This window comes from Eleginops maclovinus, chromosome 6, assembly GCF_036324505.1.
Source record: "Eleginops maclovinus isolate JMC-PN-2008 ecotype Puerto Natales chromosome 6, JC_Emac_rtc_rv5, whole genome shotgun sequence".
Lineage (NCBI taxonomy): Eukaryota > Metazoa > Chordata > Actinopteri > Perciformes > Eleginopidae > Eleginops > Eleginops maclovinus.
This window is the reverse complement of record NC_086354.1, coordinates 16065859-16087116: the sequence shown is the minus strand read 5'-3', so window position 1 is coordinate 16087116 and position 21258 is coordinate 16065859. Positions and strand designations below refer to the sequence as shown.

Below are 21258 nucleotides of genomic sequence, written 5' to 3'. Positions count from 1 at the left end.
AGAAATATTTTCCTCTGTGTGTTTCCAGGAGGCGTTTATTATTATGTAAAGGTTGTAATATATAATAAAATGTTATCTCTTTGTTTTCCAATTCTGTGTGAGAGCCACTGTATGTGATTTGCCTCGGTTGGACTCAATTAGGTAGGAGATAGACTTATTTAATCCCAAGATAGAAAGAAAGGGTTTTAATATAAACTCATCTATCTCCATGCCATGAAATACAAATGACCTCATCACGCATATTTTATCTCTCAATTTATTTTAAAGCATCACTAATTGGGAGCATCAGAATCTAGTCTCAGCATTTACCATACATTGCTGTTCATTTTTCATCTCTTCCCATCACTAATGTGATACATATTCATATTTAGAATTCCCCGGTAAACATTTATAGCCGACGGAGCATTTCATGGTTGTAGTCTATAGACCTGTGCCTTTTCTTCTTTTCATTACTTCTGTATTTTATGGTAAGTGGCATGACTTAATGCTTCCTGTGTTCTTACCACCTCTTTCTACAATCTGTCTTTTGTGCTTGATCCTCTTGTTGTGTGGAAAAGCTTCAAAAAAGAGAGAAGACATGCAGGGCGTACATGAAGGTATAACTACTACTACTGCAGGCTTTCCGTGTTGCTTTTGTAACCCTATCCCTAATGCCATACCAACAGCATGCAGCAGTGTCTGTCTCCATGTCCTTGATTGTCTTGTTACAGTATGTGCCTGGTTACCTGCTTGTACAAGATGTAGCTGCTTCCTCCTCTGACTCGGCTGTGTGTTCTCCCTTCATTCTGTCCAACTGAGGACTCCACTGTCAATATCCCTCCGTCTTTGTCCTGTTTCCCCTCCTCTGCGTGCTATCACTTGTAAATCTATCATTATTTTTTCATTTCTCCTGCTTTTCTGCCTCCCCCACTCTTCCTCCCTCTCTCCGTCTCTCTTGTCGACTCTTCATACATTGTGTGAATAATTGCCTTCCCACGGTCGTAATTGCACCTCCCTGTCAGCCAGAAGTGTGATCAAAGTGGCAGTGTGCTCAATTTTCACTTGCTTATAATGTACAATTTCTAGTCTCCCTTGTCCCCATAAAAAAAAAAATCTCCTCTACCTTTGCAGCGGTGTGCTATCTGTGAGATTAATTTCTGAGCCCATTAATATGTTTGTGTTCAATTCAAAATTTGTAATCTTTCCCCCAGACGTTTTTTTTTTTCCTCTGCTGTGCTGAGAAATATTTCCTCGGTTAGGTTCTGCTGGTAGACAAGGGCATGGTGTAAACACTGGGGAGAAGATGCCTTGCATGGCATTATACAAATGAACAGATTTTGTTTCGTTCAGTGGCTCATGGGGGCCCCTGAAAGTTTGAGTTGTTTTTTCTTGGGGTCTTATTTTACTGAGAGAAAAAGTCGTTACATTTCCCTAAGAATATATATTTAGCAGTGCTAGCAGCATATCTTTATGGAAAGTCTTGTCTAGCCCATCTCTAGGCCTAGACCACTTTGATCCAGACTGAAATATCTCTATAACAGCAGAATGAATTGCCAGGAAATGTTCTACAGACATCCATGATGACCAGAGAATGAATCCTAATGACTTTGTAGATCACTTCACTTTTGAAGTTGAGGCCCTATGAGGTTGGCATTTGTGGTTAAGAAATACAGGGGTTTAGCATTGGACTCCTGCATGCATTGTCAGACTTATGCTAGACAGTTTGAAGAATATATTAAAATCAATGCAGCTGAACCACAAACATCATCTCAAAACCTGTAAACAGACTTTCATATGTAGGTTACCCTGTAAGAAAAAAATCTAAACAGCTATCTGAAGGATTTGCTTAACATTTAGTGCAGACATTCACATCCTACATAATTTCGGTGATCCATAAACTCTCATTCCAGTGACATCATTTGGTCTAAATTTGAATTTGAGTGCAAAAAGGTACCATCTGCCTCATCTTAACCTTGTGTGCAGGGCTAATTAGCAATGTTAACGTGCTATCACACTAAGCGCTGCCCATTACACCTGGCAAACATTGCATCGTATTAGGGAGCCTGTTTTAATGCTAATGTTAGCATTAAGCGCAAAGAAAAGCATACAAGTACAGCCTCAAAGATCTGCTAGTTTTTGTGTAATCGTTCATTATTCGGTTGTAGCCCTTCAAGACAGTGCTGGCTTGTTAGCCGAGCTCATTTCCTTTCACTAGCTATAGCAAGTTATGGTAGTTCCTCTGGTAGCGCCCCTGTGATTTGCAAAGTGACCTCCACCAAGGCGAGAATTAAAGAGGAGTCAGTCCATACACCGATTCTTCCCGTGCTTCACAAATTAGAGACACGATTTTATTCCCCCCCTTTGGATTTCATGGCTCCTTTGAGGATGGCTCTCCGGGGGAGGGGGGCATTTAGTGTCTGTCTCGTTGTAATGGCTCCTACCCTATGATAGCCATTGTTCTCTCTCCTGCCACACACACACACACACACACACACACACACACACACACACACACACACACACATACGGACACGGACACTGACTCCCATCATAGTCACAGCTCACAGGCTTCCAGTGGCCTGCAAGGTCAGGGCCATAGAGATTGATTTCTGTGCTCTGGACGAGATATTAAGACACGCTGAGAGCCCTGCGTCTGGAAACAGTCATCATGGCTGTGCTTAATATGAGCTCAGTGGGTAAATGTTGCGGTTAATCATACAGTGGTGCAGACTTGGTTGATTCCCTTTCTTGTTATTTCAGGCAAACGGATAATCCTGTCTGTGGTCAATTAGTGTTTTGGATAATCACAGCTGTGACTAATTGGTACAGTGAGTAGTGCTTGTTGTGGTTAATTACCGTTATTGTGGTGGGCCTTGCTGTGGTTAATGGCACCTATGGTTAAATTGTCACTCTGATTTGTACCAGGGGTTGAGCTAGATTCTGAATCTTTGTACAACTGTCTGTGTTTGTTGGGATTTTGGAAATTGAGGTTGGGGCTGTTGTGTCAGGCAGGAGTCATGAACTCCTCCAGGGTCAAAGGAAACTCCTGTTTTATCAACATATGATACTTGTGTGGGTTCGGTGGAATGTTTTGCTAACTTACTGCTTATCAGAAACCAGGAAATGAAAGGATTGCCATTCAAAACAAGCAGAAATGTTCCCCCATCTTGACTCAAACTGCCACTCTGGACATGGATTACATGATAATGCCCACTTTCCTCCAGGAGAATAGTGTTCAAGGCCATTATGTGCAGATCCGGTTAGGGAAATAGCACTGTTATTTATGGTGGTAATTGTTCTTTTGGAAAATAGCTGCTTAAAATAAGAGACTGAGAAAGAAGGCAGCATCCTTCAGTTAAGAGAATAACAAAACATTTGGTTTGTATTTTACGTCCCCTGAAGCATTTTTACATTATTCAATAAAGAAAGTGGTCCAAAAGAGGTCTCCTTTGATTAAGCCTTTTTTCATAAACAGAATTTTAAATAAAACATACTGCATTTTTTATCATCATTATTATTTTAGTTACCCCTGACTTCCTTGAACCCTCAGTCAGAGCAATCTTGATATTTCAGTGTCAGTCCTTGTTGCTGCTGTCACTGTTAGCCATGCATGCCCTTTGTGTTATTTGCTGCCCAATCCCGCTTTTTGTTATTAAACTGAAATTATGATCGGTGGAAACAGCAAGCTGACATTTCATTGTCTCCATGGATACAGGCAATCGTGGACACTGTTGACAACCTCCTGAGGCCGGAAGCTCTGAAATCCTGGAAAGACATGAATTCCACGGAACAATCGCATGCCGCCACAATGCTACTGGATACCCTGGAGGAAGGGGCATTTGTCCTTGCCGAAAACCTGATCGAGCCAGCGATAGTCAAAGTCCCCGCAGAGAATATCAGTAAGTCCATCTCCAACATCTCTAAAAACAAACAAAAATAACAGGAACACTTCTGTCAGTCACAAGTTGTGATGCTAATGCGTAGTTATGTTTTTGGAGCTGTTAACATATCTGTAAAAGAGTTTTAAACTGTGTGATAAAATTGTCACTTTTTTTACCTATTCCCCAAGGAGAAATTATTTTTTTAATAGGGCCACATCTCACTGACATCCAAATAGAGATAGATTTATCCAACACAAGAAGGAAATATGCTCTGACAGGCAGTTTATTAGCAACATGATCTCATTCATTTAAGTCTGTATTGTGTTGTGTGCCATACTTCTACTCATAGCTCTTCGTTGCTATGGTTATGGTCTCCTACTCACCCCTTTTGTCTTATACCTCATTGATTTTTAATCTTTTTTCTGTGCATAGTAAAGTCACCTCATTGAATGTGTGCTGAAAGATGAACTGTCCAGACCTCTGGGGGGAAACAAAGAAACCATTTGAAAAGCATTGTTCCATTCACACAGCACTCTATCGGTTCTCTCCAAGCCTTTCCCATTAAGTGGTAGTTAGCTAAGCTGATAAGGACTAGTTGCTGTGTCTCTTCCAAAAGCACTGATTAATACATTGTGTAATATGCTTTATATTGGACACTTAATCAGCGCATTCAGGCAGTTTCTATGAGCTTGTCAAGCTCTTGCTTATCTGCATATTAGAGATAATATTCCAGTGGAGAAACATGAAAACAGCCACTTGCAGAAACATACAATCTCTGAGAGCAGCTTACCTAACCTTCCTTGAAGAGTTGGGGAAAAAAATGTGAAAATGATTGTTGCTGCTAATTAGCAGTTTGTCGAAGAAAAAAAAAAAGAAATGGCACCCCGAGGCTTGCATCAAGGCCAGGACGAGGGGAAGGGAAGAGAAGTAGAAACAAGACAGAGGAGGGGTGTAACCAGAAACAATTCCTCATCTCCGACTGTCAGAAGCCATCTATCTGAGGAAGTGAGGCCGTTTCTGATGGGAGGGAGTGTGCTGATACGTGTGTCCTCCTGACCCCTCAGTAATTTCACACATCAAAGGGAACACCACCCGGCAGCTGCCATACCGGAGAGAGGGGCAGCTGGAATTTGGAGGATTTTCAGAGATTTGCTTGTCGAGCCCAGAGTTATCTGAACCCACAGGGGAGAAAAAAGTAAAAGTAAAAGCTCAATGATATTTTTGATCCTATGAATATTTGACATTCATGCTGCAGTAGGCTGCATGCTTGCATTTGCTCATCCTCGATCACTGCCCTTGTTGTAATTTTATCTTTTAGCTCCTGCCTCGGAGGCTTTCACAATGCCAACTAACAGCTTAGCGACATGTTTTTTTTAAGTAAATGACACTCTACGGGGTCTTGCCAATAACATAAGATTCTGTTACTGGTACAATGAACCTTGAGTCTATACACACACCCCGCTGAGAATTAGCGGTAGAGCTGTGTTAAACACCACATATTGCTTTTGAGATTATTCCCAATGACTAATACATCCCTCTTTTTCTATCTCTTTCTCATTCCTCTCACCTTCTACATTCTCTCAGTGTTGGATGTGTATGTGTTAAGCACCGATGGTCAGGTGCAAGACTTCAGGTTTCCTCAGACAAGCAAGGGTGGAGCATCTCTTCAGCTTTCCTCCAACACGGTCAAGGTCAACAGCAAAAATGGTGAGGAAATACAGTTGCTGCAAAAACATTTATTCATTGTTATGATAAGTGATCCCAAACATGTGGAAGTATTTCTTAAAAATGTGGTCCGTGAATACAAAATCAATGAATTAAAACATCTCTTTTCACAAAATATATCTTTTATGCTGCTGTATGAAGGTCTGATGATTGTTTTATTGCCGGTTGCAGGTGTGGCGAAGCTGGTATTCGTTCTCTACAAACACCTGGGTCAGTTCCTCAGCACCGAGAACGCAACACTGAGGGGAATGGGGGACCTGAGCAAACGCAACCTCTCCCTCACCGTCAACTCCCACATCCTGTCAGCTTCTATAACCAAGGAATCCAGCCGTGTGTTTGTGGCAGACCCCGTGATCTTCACACTGGAGCACCTGGATGTAAGCCTTCTCCTGGGACTCACCCACACCTCACTGTAGAGCTGAAACAGCTGCAAAAACTGTTGAAGTGAAGGGCAAATGAAGCCTTTTGATGGATCATTGTTGTAGAAAAACTGTTGGAGTAAAGAGAAGCCATCTATATTATACAAGTGTTATGGGTGGTGAAAATAGAAGAGATAGAGATCCAAGTCAAGCTGCGTCTGTGTTTGGAAGCTGCCATATCGTACCACATCACAACATATTAACATTGTATGTCTTTATTTGGATCTTTTTCTTCCAACCGTAGATTGTAGTTAAGATAAGATAAGATAGGATGCACCTTGTGATCCCTGTAGGGAAATTCAAGTGTCATAGTATTTTAGTCTAATGTTAATAGCACAATATATGCTTTTGGGTAAAGCACATAAAACGCAGTCTACACATCATGAACACTGACTTCCTGTTTCTTACAGCTAGAGACATGAAATACACAAGGTGTGTTTGTGTACAGTCATGCATATTGCAGTGCATGTTCATATATGTTTTAACGTATGTGTGTCTCTCTTTCTCTCTCTCTCTCTCTCTCTCTCTTTGTTTGTGTGTTGTAGAAGGTGCACTACTACAATCCCAACTGTTCCTTCTGGAATTACTCAGAGCGGAGCATGATGGGATACTGGTCCACTCAGGGCTGTAAACTGGTGGACACCAACAAGAGCCACACCACTTGCTCCTGCAGTCACTTGACCAACTTTGCCATCCTCATGGCTCATCGGGGAAATGTGGTTAGTGGCCCTCTCCTTGTGGTTTGCAGGGTCTATTTTCTGTCTCAGGTTAGTTGTTCTTCCGTCTCGCTGACAGATTTGTGTACACACGGCGAAGAACAAGAATGGCATTTCAGTGGAGATAATTAGATTATTGCTGGAGGAGAAGGTAAGGGTGGGGGAGGAGGTGGCGAATAGGAAGCGTGCTGTCACTTTAAAAGAGCGAGATTGTGGATCAGGATAGGAGGTGTCATACCATTATCAGAGGTAATTATATTTTACCTATGGTCCGTGTCTATTATTCCTCCATGCGTATGTTCCTGCGAATCATAAGGCACTGTGTAACCTCAAATTTAACTTGTGTTTCCACCCTGCTTGAAGTGGTGTAGGAACCATTTGGTCGAGAAATGCAATTACAATCCAATTACATGATGAATAGCATGTGTAGCGGGGACCTTGCCAGTAATAAATGTGAAGGATAAGTTTGTGGTTCTTTTAATAATACGTCCCATTTCATGAACTCTGTCCCTGTCATCTGTCTTAACCTCAACCTTAACCACAGCTGGAAACCAGAGCCCCGAGGAAAGGCTTAGCCTCACACCAATTCCCTGCACATCACCTCAACTGCAACTCCTGCCCTCAATACAATTACGAATATCACAGGAGGAATTGCCTCACTTTCGGGCCACCATGTCCTTGAGTGATAATTGTATGGTCAGGGCTGCTATTTTCACATTTGCCTGCATGGTGCCCATCTTGAAACAGGCTAAGTTTTACATTTATTGAAACACTGCTTGATTTCACCTCAAAAAGGAGAACCAACATGTGGACGTTCAATCACGTGGTTTTTGTGGTCGTTTTTTAAAACTGATGCTTTCTGCCACATGGCCATCATGCGATCAAAGCATGCTCCGTGTTTTAGTGCCACATTTAATCAGGTAGGATCAGGGTAAAGGATTAGGTTCTCTGAATCTAATATAAGGCACAAACGGTGTCTGAGTTGCTCAATTTAACTGTATATCTTCTAAAAATTCACTGTTAACGTATACTACCTCCATTGCAACAGTGAAACAGTTACCACACAGCAAGACTTTAACTTTGATAGAAATCTACGTCTTTTGTCTAACTCAAATGAACTGGATTTTGCACCAACTCTGAGAAAGGGGCCTTTTAATGGGTTTTTTGAACAGGAGGAACACAGCATGCAAAACCTGCTTCTGCTTTTGTTCTAAGACTATGTGTCTCATTCTCTATAGGGGGAAGGGAGCGTCCATGATCTTCTGCTCACCGTTATCACCCGGATGGGTATCGCTGTGTCTCTCGTCTGCCTTGCCATTAGCCTCTTCACATTCTTCTTCTTCAGAGGTCTACAAAGCGACCGCAACACCATCCACAAAAACCTCTGCCTTAACCTGTTCATTGGCGAGCTTGTCTACCTTGTGGGCATCAACATGACAGAACCAAAGGTACATTCAGTGGCTGTTAAGTTAGCATCAAATACACATTATATTTAAATACATATAGATTATCTAACTTTATAGTGGCAACACTTCAATATATATCTATGATGCTGTAATGAGTAAATGAGTAAATGTTCATACTTTCTTTTGGTGTAGGGTTGCTAAAGCTTCACTATTTTACCAATTACAAATATTCCATACATGACCTTATACACAGTTGTCCTGCATTATTTAGGTCTTTGAAAACATTTACATCTTAAGTAAAACTTCAAATAAAAAAATGTGGCTTTGAACAAAGATTTGTTGCACAGTGCATTGTATTAATACTTTTATATATATGTATACTGTTTTTGACTATTATTATTAGCGTAGCTAAGCTAATTTATTTAATTGTTAAATACCCATCTTAAATGAATATTTGCTCATTAAGGTCTAATAATAAAAATGTTACCAAATCTGTGTTTTCATATAAACTGTAATGTCATTTCTGAGTTGTTGGGACAACTAGTGGTGAATTGAATACATTTAAACATTGCCACTTTATCAGCTTATAAAGGTATAAGCATTTCAACACATCCAGCAGAGCACTGCAGTGTGTCCACCTGATGAATGTCAGGCCAATATTCACTCTTCTTTAGCTCTGATTTTGTCTCTAAGAACTCCTGAGGGAAATATTTGGCTCTTTGGCAGCTAAAGCTGTTTGTCTGTGTTCCAGGCAGGTTGTGCGTAGTTGGTTTATCAAAGGTTATTTGCTGTAAACAGCTGCCTGCTGCTGCAGAAAAATATTGAGCTGAAACATGCTAAAAACCTTGAGCAACTCCTTTCACAATAAATGTATTCATTGGATCAAATCACAAATATTGATAGGGTGAGCTTCAAATACAGCCACTAATTGATCCTGTACAGATCTTACTAATTTTGGCTAGTTTCACCAATTATTGATCTCTTAAACTAAAAGCATCAAACAGTTATAAGTAACTAGGAAAAGACAGATTCCACTATCCCTTTGAACACCCTCTTACATTTGAGTGTAATGTCTGCCTGTTTGTTCCTGTCAGCTGGTGTGCTCCATCATCGCCGGCGTTCTCCACTTCTGCTTCCTGGCTGCGTTCGCTTGGATGTGTCTGGAGGGTGTGCAGCTGTACCTCATGCTGGTTGAGGTGTTTGAAAGCGAGTTCTCACGCAGGAAGTACTATTACATCTCTGGGTACCTCATTCCGGCTTTGGTTGTGGGAATCTCAGCCGCCATCGACTACAGAGGCTATGGCACGCAGCGGGCGTAAGTGTGACATCTTTGTAGGGATTCCTCTTTTGTTGGATAAAATGAGGAACATTAGTATTCCCTTCTCCCCATCAGTACGCATGTGTGTGCTAATGATATTAATATCACAAAGAGTGGTGAACCTCTGCCCCTTGGTAGAATTACACCCTGTCAGGGCGTTGACAGGCTGTGAGCAAAGCTGCAACCTTAATGAATGCGCTGGCTAGCTGCACTAGCCTGCTGGGTTTTTTATTCTTTGTATGTGGATAATTGCCGCCCTTGTCAGTTAAAAGTTTATGCACTTCCTCTGCTGGTCTTCATCCAAGCAGCAAGCTTTATGATTTGTAAGTCTGCAATCCTCCAAATTATGGAATTTAGGGAAACGTTTTTTCAAACTCTATTTTATCGTTGTAGTCTTCACTTCATTTCTGTTTCCTGGTGATAAACACAGACCCAACTGCAATTCATTCTCGAACTGTCTACAATACATTGTTTACTGTTCAGACTCTAAGGTATACACACAGTCAGACATCCCACATTTATAGGCCGTGAAGTCATGAGTCCAATAACCGCTGGCTTTTAGACTGCAGATTCTCATGGCACGGGGCCAGCGCTCCCTCAAGGTTGGGTTTTCTTCTCTGTGGTCAGAGGAGTCTCTATTCTGTTGCTGTGGTGTATCATCCAGCCGGCTCTGCTGGGCCCTGATCGATGAGACACAATTGTGTTTTGGCAATGAGATAATTTCGTGAACTGAATATCCTCTTTTGCACCCTATAGATGCTGGCTCAGGGTTGATAACCATTTCATCTGGAGCTTCATTGGACCTGTGACCGTAATAATTGTGGTGAGTTGTAAGGTTTTGTGATAACCCCTTTTTTTTTCTTCTTCCAAAGAAAATCTTTGAAAACAGTTTATAGATTTTCTCCCTCTCTCTGTACTGACAGCCTCTTAGCTCTACTTTCTCAGATCAATTTGCATGAAAGGAAAGTGGTCCCATTATAGCTGACACGAGGACATCAGTGTCCACTCAGCTATGAAATCCTCTGAAATCAGAATTGGTACGCAGCAACAACTCAAAGCTGTTTGGTCCTTGCTGTACATCTAGAGAATACTCCCCTCCTGCAATCAGGAGGGGAAATCATCTCAGGCATGAAGGTCATTTGCTCAGTGGGAAAACAAGGATGATGGTGGTGGGGGGGGTGAACATGGAAGTAATGAGTGGGTGGGCCAGACAACCATTATCACAGCTCGTAGCCCTGCTGAGGATCATGACACGTCCCCAGCCAATCCCAGCACACAGACATCTCCATCTTCACCTTTTAATATTTTATGTGGTGCGCAGGGTGTTCTCAATACACACACACAACACATGCAGGAATGTATGCACAAAGCCCTGAACAAACATTGCGTTTCCATAAAGCGCATATGGTAACACGCATGTAAATCTGTCCATAGGCTGTAAATACATGCAGAAACAGGGAGAAGTGCTGTGTCGGCAGCGCTGTTTTTTGCGCTGTATTTGGCAGAAAAGTGAGAGAGACCTGAATATTGTAGCGGACAGCCCCTTGGAGACAGGGACTGAGGTGGGGGGAGTCCATATGTAGTTTGCCTCAGCTTTCTGCAGAGTGCCTCCCCGACTGTCCGTGCGTCTGTCTGTCTCATCGGATCTGTGTCATCACTCGCGGATGTGTTAAATGCATCTACAGCCACTCGACTCATGCGGACGAGAATCGGCCCCAGTGGCTAGGAGACAAAACTCAGCATTACTCTAAGCTGTGATCTAAAAGCCTCTTTCTGTCTTCTAAGCCACTCCTTTTTTCTTCCATCTTCTCCCCTGCTGTAGTTGGATTCCATCTGCTTTCCACTCACTCTCTTTGTTTCCATTTTAAGACCCTTTCTTTTGTTGCCTTGTAGTTTTCAGAATGCATCCATATGGGAAAACAATCAGGATCCTTTTTTTGCTTATTTGTGAATGAAGAATCCAAAATGAAGTATAAACCGAGATCATTACACTTTGTTTTCTTTCCAACTCTACTTTTATGTTCATTTTCCTTCATGTGCGGTCACACTTTTGAAATGCAGACAAAATAGAGGATAAACATTTTTTAATAGCTTCGCACATATACTTGTTTTTCTTAGCACTTTTAAAGAACTGTATTTCAAAGGTATGGCGCCAAATAAGAGCACATCTCCTCCTTTTCGGGCTGTCCCGTAATTAGAGAGTCATACCGAAAGCATGGAAACTCTCTGGACGTATGGCTTGAATCACTTAAATATTTTTCCTGGCTTCTGTAAAAATTGATTCGAACGTAAGGTCCCTGCTCCATTCTTTCCTTTCTGTGTTTTTTTTTTCTATTAAGGTCTGCATGGACTCCTTCAGAGATACATTTTTGTATTCGACAAGGATCTGAACTTTTGGATTGAATATATTGTCAAACAAGTCTAGAAACATTTTGAATGTAGAGTATTTTAAAGGGCAGAGCTTTGTGAATTAGACCAAAGAAGTCAAACTCCCACAGTTTTCCTCTCTTTTGAAGTCGGTAGACTTTATACTATAAAGTTTATAGTCTGCGATGAGGCAAAACATTTTTTAATCCTCCTTGTAAAGGAATTCCGGAGCTCAGTAACAATAGAGCAAAAACAACTATTGTAGATGAATACAAAACAAATAAAATTCCACATAAGTACTACATATTTAAGTTTTTAAGTATTTTTTACCATACCACTTTATACTTCCGCTCCTTTACAGAAAAGGGAATATCATACTTGTTTTTCCAATATTACTTGAGGACATACATAAAAAGGTTATAGAATACGATCCTTAGTTATTGATTAAACAACCCAACTCAATATACAAGTTGATTGTGTATTGAATTGCGTTTTCCTACTTGTGCTTTCAATGATTATTATTTTTAATTGAGTATTTGATTTCTGTAAATACTTGACGTTCATTTACTGATTATGCTTACATACTTTAAGTTAAAAAACGATAAAGGAACAACTTTTACCCGTAGAGGAGTATTTATTCAGTGTGATTTTAGTGCTTTTACTTAAGTCAAAGACCCCTGAGTACCTCCTCCACCCACTGTCAGCTTCAGAAAACTGATGCCTTTCTAAGTGCTGTCTGTTAACCCTGATACGCGTCTGTTTTGACAGGTCAATGTCATCTTCCTGATGGTGACGATGTTCAAGATGGTGAAGCACTCCACCTCCATGAAACCCGACTCATCCAGGCTTGGGGGTATCAGGTGAGGGCTGACCACTGGGAGATAAGGTGGCCACACTGTGGTTTGCTTGCTCTGAGAGTGTGTGTGTGTGTGTGTGTGTGTGTGTGTGTGTGTGTGTGTGTGTGTGTGTGTGTGTGTGTGTGTGTGTGTGTGTGTGTGTGTGTGTGTGTGTGTGTGTGTGTGTGTGTGTGTGTGTGTGTGTGTGTGTGTGTGTGTGTGTGTGTGTGTGTGTGTGTTGAGTGGGGGTAATATGAACCATTACTGCTTTTGCCTCCCGCCTGGAATCTCAAAAGCCACATTTGACCAACACATTTATCTGATTTCCTTTTCTCCTAAACCCGACTGGACCAACATTTTTCCCTTTCAGATTTTATTTGCCCCCCTTAAGGGGCTGCCTTTTTTTGCTCATTTTATGATTTTACTATTTGCACTATGCAGGGTTATATTGCCTTTATTTTATTTCTTCATTTCTACATTTCTGGCCTTTTTGCTCCTCTACTGGCATACATAACAAATTCCTCCGAAGACGGATTCAGAGAACCAGGTATAGATTTAACGATGGTAAAAACTGGAAAAACTAAAGTCTCCCTCCTCCATATTTTCATTTTAAGTGTGCTGCATTAGCTCGACAAAAAGACAGGTCCCTGTCCGTTTGTTTGCCTGGATTATTGCTCTACAATGTGTTTGAGGGCAGGCCAACATATGTTATGTGGGCGCTTGATTTTTTTTTAGCAGCCCCTCTGATTTTGGTCCAAAACAGACAAAAAGCGGCATTGGATTGGCTTTAAGGTTTGTTTTTGGCACACAGAAAGCCCACGTCTAGGAATGCTGGATATCACACATTATCTTAAGAAGTCAAAACTCATTAGCTCTCATTAATTAGGGTCTACCTCAAATCTGCTATTTATTTATTTGTTGTGTCAAATATGGTAACTCGCAAAAAAGGAAGGAAATAATTGGTTGCATTGGTTGGTTTGATAACTCTGTATTTTTTATTTCATTCTTGTTTAAAAAGCACCAAATACTGGACAGCAGATCTAATGAGCCGTCACTCTCATTATTTGTGTGGATCCTCTCTCAGTGACATGTTGTTGTTCCATTTCTTTCCTCTCTACCTTATCTCTCTCAGCATGGCTCACTTCTCTCTGGTGTATCAATAACGAATAGGCATCTTTATTGAAACTGAAGTTGTCTGATTTCCTCTAGGCTTTCCTGGAAGCCTCCGAGGAAGAACCTGCTGTGCTTGCATGCTCTTTAGCCAACAACTCCAAGGAAGACCAAGGAAATACTTTTTGACTCAGTGTCAAATAAGAAATGCACATTCATTCCACAACTTAGTATCAGCATTTACACACCATGCCGCCGCTACAGCAACTTGCCCAAAAGCAAAATAGCTTCTGCTTTCTTTTTTTAACAAGCTGCTGTCCAGGAGTAGAGGAACGTCAAACTAACATGAAAACTTCTGCAACTCTCTACAGTTTCAGTTGTTAATACTTCGCTACTTTTTTTTTTGTAGGTCGTGGGTGTTGGGAGCGTTTGTCCTGCTTTGTCTGTTGGGCCTCACCTGGTCCTTTGGCTTGTTCTTCCTCAATGAATCGTCCATTGTGATGGCTTACCTCTTCACTATCTTCAACACTTTGCAAGGGATGTTTATCTTCATCTTCCATTGCCTCCTCCAGAAAAAGGTAAGAATTCAAATATGGACTATTCTACATAATAATGGAGCCGATTAATCAATCACTCCATACACAGAATCCACTATTTTGATAATCAATTCATCATTAAAGCTAACTTTTAAATAAATCACATTTCATGATTTCAGATAATCTTTGGCCCAGGGTACTTTTTTGCCATTTCATAAACAAAACTATTTATTAATTACCAATAAATAATCGACAATGAAAATTATATTTATTGAAAGCCTTCATGTAATAAATGTAAAACATGGAACCGTCAAGAATTGCAAATTACTTTCCATATCTCTCTAATCCTTGCTCTGCAGGTCTGAATCTTTAAATATTTATTTTGCAATATTTTGAAATATTTCTTTCATGATATTTATACATCCTTACTTCCAACCCTTACATCACAGTGCTTCCTCTCTACAACATTTCCACACATCATGACAGTGTTTGAAATCCCTGTCCTTACAGATATGGCATTTAAACTGCTGTCAGCTGGTTGGCATTTGATAAAGATTTGGGATTTGCATCCCCCATAGGGGGATTGTTGTTTCGCCGTCTGTGTGCTCAGTCTGTGCCCGTCTTTTGCTTCTCTGCAGGTCCGCAAAGAGTACAGCAAATGTTTCCGTCAGTCCCAGTGCTGTGGCGCGCTGCCATCAGAGGGCCCCCACAGTGCAGCCAAGACCGCCACGTCTCGATCCACGGCACGCTACTCATCTGCAACACAGGTGCGTGTAAACCCCTGGGAATGAGATAAATTGGGGATTAGTCTTTAGAAACACCATGCGTGAAAATGTTTTAATGTGAAATCATTCTAGTTAATTATACGTCAGGCAAATCTGTTTTTTTTTATTTATGGACTGTCTTTCCTTTTCCAGTCGAATAATATTATTTAGTTTTTTAATGTAGATTATTTTGTATATTTGCCACTACATTGAAGCTAGCAGACGGACAGCATTGTTGTAATTATTAAAAAAAAAATCTTTTTAACCTTAAACCTAAAGGATTTTTTAAAGATAGGAAAATATCTTTGAATTTGACACATTGGTCTTTTCTATTTTGACTTTGTCATAAGGCAGGGGTTATTTGAATCATATGTACAAGTGTAGAGGCATGAAACCCACGTAGCTTCTCATTCCTACCCCAAAAGCCTTGAATAACAGCGGTACAATGTTGAATCCCTGATCAATGGCTGCTTTTTTCTGTTCACAGAGCCGCATCAGGCGGATGTGGAACGACACGGTGAGGAAGCAGTCGGAGTCATCCTTTATCTCAGGAGACATAAACAGCACCTCCACGCTCAACCAGGGTAAGCAACCGTTTCTTCCACTGCCACCAGAAGAGACACATTGCCATTCACTTTGTGATCTGAGTTCACAATAAACACTTCAATGGAGCTTACACGGCGAGGCAGCGCCTGGGAAAAGTGGTAGATAAGACCCGATTGAATGTTGCATTTCTCTTAATGTTTAGCAACTGAACTAAAGACAGCGCTTAATGCTACCTGTGTACTAAAGTTCACAGAATTTTTCCAACACTTTCCTGCTCGGTTGGATAACGTAAAAGGCGAGGAGCTGAGACAGAAAAGGCGTGATATTTGCGAGACACTGATGAGAACTTGAGTTCAAATCTCAGCGACTATAGCTTAGCAGCATCCTCACTGACTCATCTTCACTTGAGTGATTGTCGGGAGAGGTAGAGGTTGGGGAGATGAGCAAAGTCAGGCTGAGGTCAGACAAGGTTTTGGGAGAGATCCCAGCTTCTCAGACTGTGCCTTTGCAGATTTGGCTGTAGTTATGAATTCATTTCAATTTCTTTTTTTCTTTTTTTTTTTAAACACATGCCAGAACAAAGTTTCTAAGCAATCCATCCAAATAACTGAGGGTAGTTATTACATTTCTGAGGATTTCCACAGGCATGCTCAGGATGATAAGGCACTGTATTATTTGTGGTGGGCCCCTCAGACATGTTTTGTCTAGTTTCTCGACTGGATAAGTTTGTTTGGAGAGATTTGTGTCACATAAACACTGGAGATGATTGTGTTGCTATGCTTTGGTCAACACTTGTCGATGATATTGTTTGTCAGTTAAATCAGCTGACTGTTTATATATTGTCTTGCTATGAGCAATGTTTATATGGCTGCTTTGTGTTCAGAAATAGAAGGCAGACATTGTAGGTTATAAATCCTGTGCAATGTCAGATTTTGGACAGCAAATGTCAGTGTTTGTTTATGTCGACATCTACGCAGCGCACCACCACAGACCATGAAGTACAGTACCTCCAGCTCTTTTACCTCAACTGTTTTTTCCCCTCTCTCTCTCTCCTGTTATTTCAGGGATGACTGGCAACTACCTCCTAACTAACCCTCTCCTCCGAACCCACGACACTAACCCTTATAACAACCTGCTGGCAGAAACGGTGGTGTGCAACACCCCCTCTCCACCGGCCTTTCACTCCCCAGGTGCACATCCTCCCTCCACTTTATTCTTACATTGATTTGTGCAGATGTTTGTGTGTGTGTGTGTGTGTGTGTGTTTGTTTTAAGGTAAAAGTTTGACAGTTTGGGAAATACACTTCAAATTCATTTTTAGGGGACAAAAAGATAATATCATTTTCATATCCGTCTGTAAGTAGCCCCTGTAAAGCTCAACAATGAACAGGTTATATCTCCTTTGTTCAGTTCAGTAATTACCAACTATACCTCTGCAATAGAAGTAAATTAAATATATAATAATATTAAATATATACAGTTTATATCCATATAAGGAGTCAGCTGCAACATGAACACAGTGTGTTTCAATTGAAAGGGTTGGAGAAAAAATTAGGCAAATGAACAAAGAAGACTAAACAGTATGCTAAAAATGGTTTGCTAACTAAAAGTAAATCGTTAAAATAGCTAAACCTTTAGCTTTTACCACTTGTACTAAAAATCCAAACCATCCTTAACATTGGCAATTTAATTGTATGAGAAAATCTTTTAACAAATTGTTAATTAGTGTTTTATAACATCCAGTTGATCAAATATTCCAATGAACACATTTTGAACCTGATAGCTGGTGTTGATAAAGCAGTACAACATCTGATAGCTCTGTGGGAGTACTGCTGATTTAATGCATAAAATATAAACATTTAACTCGCCAGTTTATGAAGGGGGTGTGCTGGACTATTTATTGGCTCTGACCAGTTGCTAAGAAACCAGTGGAGACTCAAAAACATTACTAGTCCTGGTAAAAAAAAAAAAACAGTCCACTACATAATCCCTGTAAATCTCCCAAATTATGATTGACACCTAATATTCTGTACATTAAATATAGATTCTGTAGATTAAACAAAAAGAGTCAGGCTAGGTTTTCTCGCCTTTCCGTTCTTTGTGGCAAGCTAACAGGTACAGTGGGGCAAAAAAGTATTTAGTCAGCCACCAATTGTGCAAGTTCTCCCATTTAAAAAGATGAGAGAGGCCTGTAATTTTTATCATAGGTATACCTCAACTATGAGAGACAAAATGAGAAAAAAAAATCCAGGAAATCACATTGTAGGATTTTTAATGAATTCATTGGTAAATTCCTCGGTAAAATAAGTATTTGGTCACCTACAAACAAGCAAGATTTCTGGCTCTCACAGACCTGTAACTTCTTCTTTAAGAGGCTCCTCTGTCCTCCACTCGTTACCTGTATTAAGGGCACCTTTTTGAACTCGTTATCAGTATAAAAGACACCTGTCCACAACCTCAAACAGTCATACTCCAAACTCCACTATGGCCAAGACCAAACAGCTGTCAAAGGAGACCAGAGACAAAATTGTAGACCTGCACCAGGCTGGGAAAACTGAATCTGCAATAGGTAAGCAGCTTGGTGTGAAGAAATCAACTGTGGGAGCAATTATTAGAAAATGGAAGACATACAAGACCACTGCTAATCTCCCTCGATCTGGGGCTCCACGCAAGATCTCACCCCGTGGGGTCAAAATGATCACAAGAACGGTGAGCAAAAATCCCAGAACCACACGGGGGGACCTAGTGAATGACCTGCAGAGAGCTGGGACCAAAGTAACAGAGGCTACCATCAGTAACACACTACGCCGCCAGGGACTTAAATCCTGCAGTTCCAGACCTGTCCCCCTGCTTAAGCCAGTACATGTCCAGGCCCGTCTGAAGTTTGCTAGAGGGCATTTGGATGATCCAGAAGAGGATTGGGAGAATGTCATATGGTCAGATGAAACCAAAATAGAACTTTTTGGTAAAAACTCAACTCGTCGTGTTTGGAGGAGAAAGAATGCAGAGTTGCATCCAAAGAACACCATACCTACTGTGAAGCATGGGGGTGGAAACATCATGGTTTGGGGCTGTTTTTCTGCAAAGGGACCAGGACGACTGATCCGTGTAAAGGAAAGAATGAATGGGGCCATGTATCGTGAGATTTTGAGTGAAAACCTCCTTCCATCAGCAAGGGCACTGAAGATGAAGTGTGGCTGGGTCTTTCAGCATGACAATGATCCCAACACACCGCCAGGGCAACGAAGGAGTGGCTTCGTAAGAAGCATTTCAAGGTCCTGGAGTGGCCTAGCCAGTCTCCAGATCTCAACCCCATAGAAAATCTTTGGAGGGAGTTGAAAGTCCGTGTTGCCCAGCGACAGCCCCAAAACATCACTGCTTTAGAGGAGATCTGCATGGAGGAATGGGCCAAAATACCAGCAACAGTGTGTGAAAACCTTGTGAAGACTTACAGAAAACGTTTGACCTCTGTCATTGCCAACAAAGGGTATATAACAAAGTATTGAGATGAACTTTTGTCATTGACCAAATACTTATTTTCCACAATAATTTGAAAATTAATTCATTAAAAATCCTACAATGTGATTTTCTGGATTTTTTTTTTCTGATTTTGTCTCTCATAGTTGAGGTATACCTATGATAAAAATTACAGGCCTCTCTCATCTTTTTAAATGGGAGAACTTGCACAATTGGTGGCTGACTAAATACTTTTTTGCCCCACTGTAGCTGTAGCTTCAGTGCTATTAGTCTTCTCATTGAACTTCCTTCAAGTGTGTTAGATTTATAAAAAACATGAAGAATATTGAGGGCTCTGACACAGCTTGCACTTAAAATGTTTTGAATAATTACTCTAGATTCACTGTTTGTTGTTCTTCATTCACACCTCTGAATTTTTAAAAGTTCTTTTCTAAGCATGTTTCCCCTTTGTAAACACAGAAGCAGATAAACTCACGTCAATGCAATCTCTTCTCTTTAGCTGAGCAGTCAGGTGGGAATTCCTCTCTGTTGAATATGAGCTTCACATGTTGCTCTGGATCATTTATGGCTTTACTCTTTTCGCATGAATGATATTTATACATTATATTTATATATGTTTAGATTGTCTTCAGTTTTTCTACGATTTAAATCGATTTAAATCATGTCAGTGTTTATGGTGACCTAGTTCTTCACTGGAAGAGCAAAAAAAAACCCAATCAAAGAAGAAGAAAAAACAGAAGCTCATGACGCAATGCGGGCAGAGTCGTAGCCCTCAGATATTCCAAGCATTTGATGATAAAAGAGAATATACAAAAACAGCAGAATGGCAGAGTGTGTAAGTATAGGCACTGCGATAATGTATAGCTTTAACCTACAAGCTCGCTTACAGTGCAACGAGAGCACTTCTCACTCGGAGATAATGAAGCAGGGTTGGGACCAAACAATGTCTGCAAAGAAAATCAAAGACCATTTTTTATCTGTCTGTGAGCTCAGCAGCAGGCGAGCAGCCTCGATGCACAAGTCTGTGTGTGTTCAGACAGCTTGTGCTTTATTGCCCTAAAATGTTTACCTGCTTAATCATTGTAGTAATTACATTTTAACATTGGTGCACCAGAGACAGATAAAAAGTGTTGATATTTAATTAGCACGTCATTTTGAACGTCAGTAGAAATAAACATCTCCTCTGCCTGTAGAAACCACTTCTCCCACTGAGGCGTACCGCTGCACTTAGCTGTGTTTTACACAGGAGCGTCAGGAAGCAGCGACAAACAGGATAAAACAATATAACATATGGAAACTAGTTTGAGGAGAGCAGGCAGCAGCATGACACGCAAATGTCAAAACCTGGTGTGAAGATCACCAACCAAGTATGAAATAAGCGCTGAGAGACTGTCAAGTTTAACATAAGCTTTCTGAAAATGTTGCCTGCTATAGCCATTACATTTGGCTCCTGGAAAGGATGAGCGTGTCTTCTATTATAAGTGTATTAATGCTAAGTAATGCTCTGCAGATGTTCATCCGATGCAGTAAAATCAGTAAGGAGAACATCTTGGATGAATCGCTGCTGGAACCGTTCCCAGAGTGCAGCTGTCGCCGCGTCCAGTTGAATTCTGTTCACATCATTTCCCCCCTCTCCCGGTAGACAGTACCTGTCTGCAATAACATCACTGCCTGAACATAAAAAATGCAAATTTGAAGGCGGATCTTTTGAGAGAGATGTCTAATAACCTTCCAATTTCCCCTTTTGCTCTCTATGCTCGTTTCACTCTTTTTCGAAATGTCGTTGTTGTGTTTACCTCAGTTGCTATCATGCTTATACAGTTTACCCATGTTTTTTTTCTCCCTGTGACGACATCGCCCTCACCCTGTAAAATATCAGCCTTTAACTTACAGTCCCAAGGTCTACCCAGTAAATAGAAAAAAAATCCTCATATCAAATCAAACTACCCCCTCCCTCACTGTCATCCTGCTACTTGAGCTTAGTCATCGGGCTGCAGGAAAGAGGACTCTACTGTGTGTGTGTGTGTGTGTGTGTGTGTGTGTGTGTGTGTGTGTGTGTGTGTGTGTGTGTGTGTGTGTGTGTGTGTGTGTGTGTGTGTGTGTGTGTGTGTGTGTGTGTGTGTGTGTGTGTGTGTGTGTGTGTGTGTGTGTGTGTGTGTGTGTGTGTGTGTGTGTGTGC

At 40.9% G+C, this 21258-nt stretch overlaps 1 protein-coding gene across 4 annotated transcripts in view; it reads left to right on the top strand.

The window, feature by feature from the left end:
• Positions 1–21258, top strand: part of LOC134866270 (adhesion G protein-coupled receptor L2-like) — a 78783-nt gene that overhangs the window by 54431 nt on the left and 3094 nt on the right. The window contains exons 9-21 of one of the 4 annotated variants that reach the window (XM_063886350.1): positions 558–596; positions 3695–3878; positions 5445–5567; positions 5757–5962; positions 6550–6723; positions 7959–8168; positions 9221–9441; positions 10201–10267; positions 12580–12671; positions 14167–14335; positions 14932–15060; positions 15545–15641; positions 16668–16793. In XM_063886350.1, the coding sequence (XP_063742420.1) occupies positions 558–596; positions 3695–3878; positions 5445–5567; positions 5757–5962; positions 6550–6723; positions 7959–8168; positions 9221–9441; positions 10201–10267; positions 12580–12671; positions 14167–14335; positions 14932–15060; positions 15545–15641; positions 16668–16793 (1837 nt within the window). The remainder of the gene's footprint in view (positions 1–557; positions 597–3694; positions 3879–5444; positions 5568–5756; positions 5963–6549; positions 6724–7958; positions 8169–9220; positions 9442–10200; positions 10268–12579; positions 12672–14166; positions 14336–14931; positions 15061–15544; positions 15642–16667; positions 16794–21258) is intronic. The other 3 variants (XM_063886351.1, XM_063886352.1, XM_063886353.1) reach the window with 3 other exon arrangements.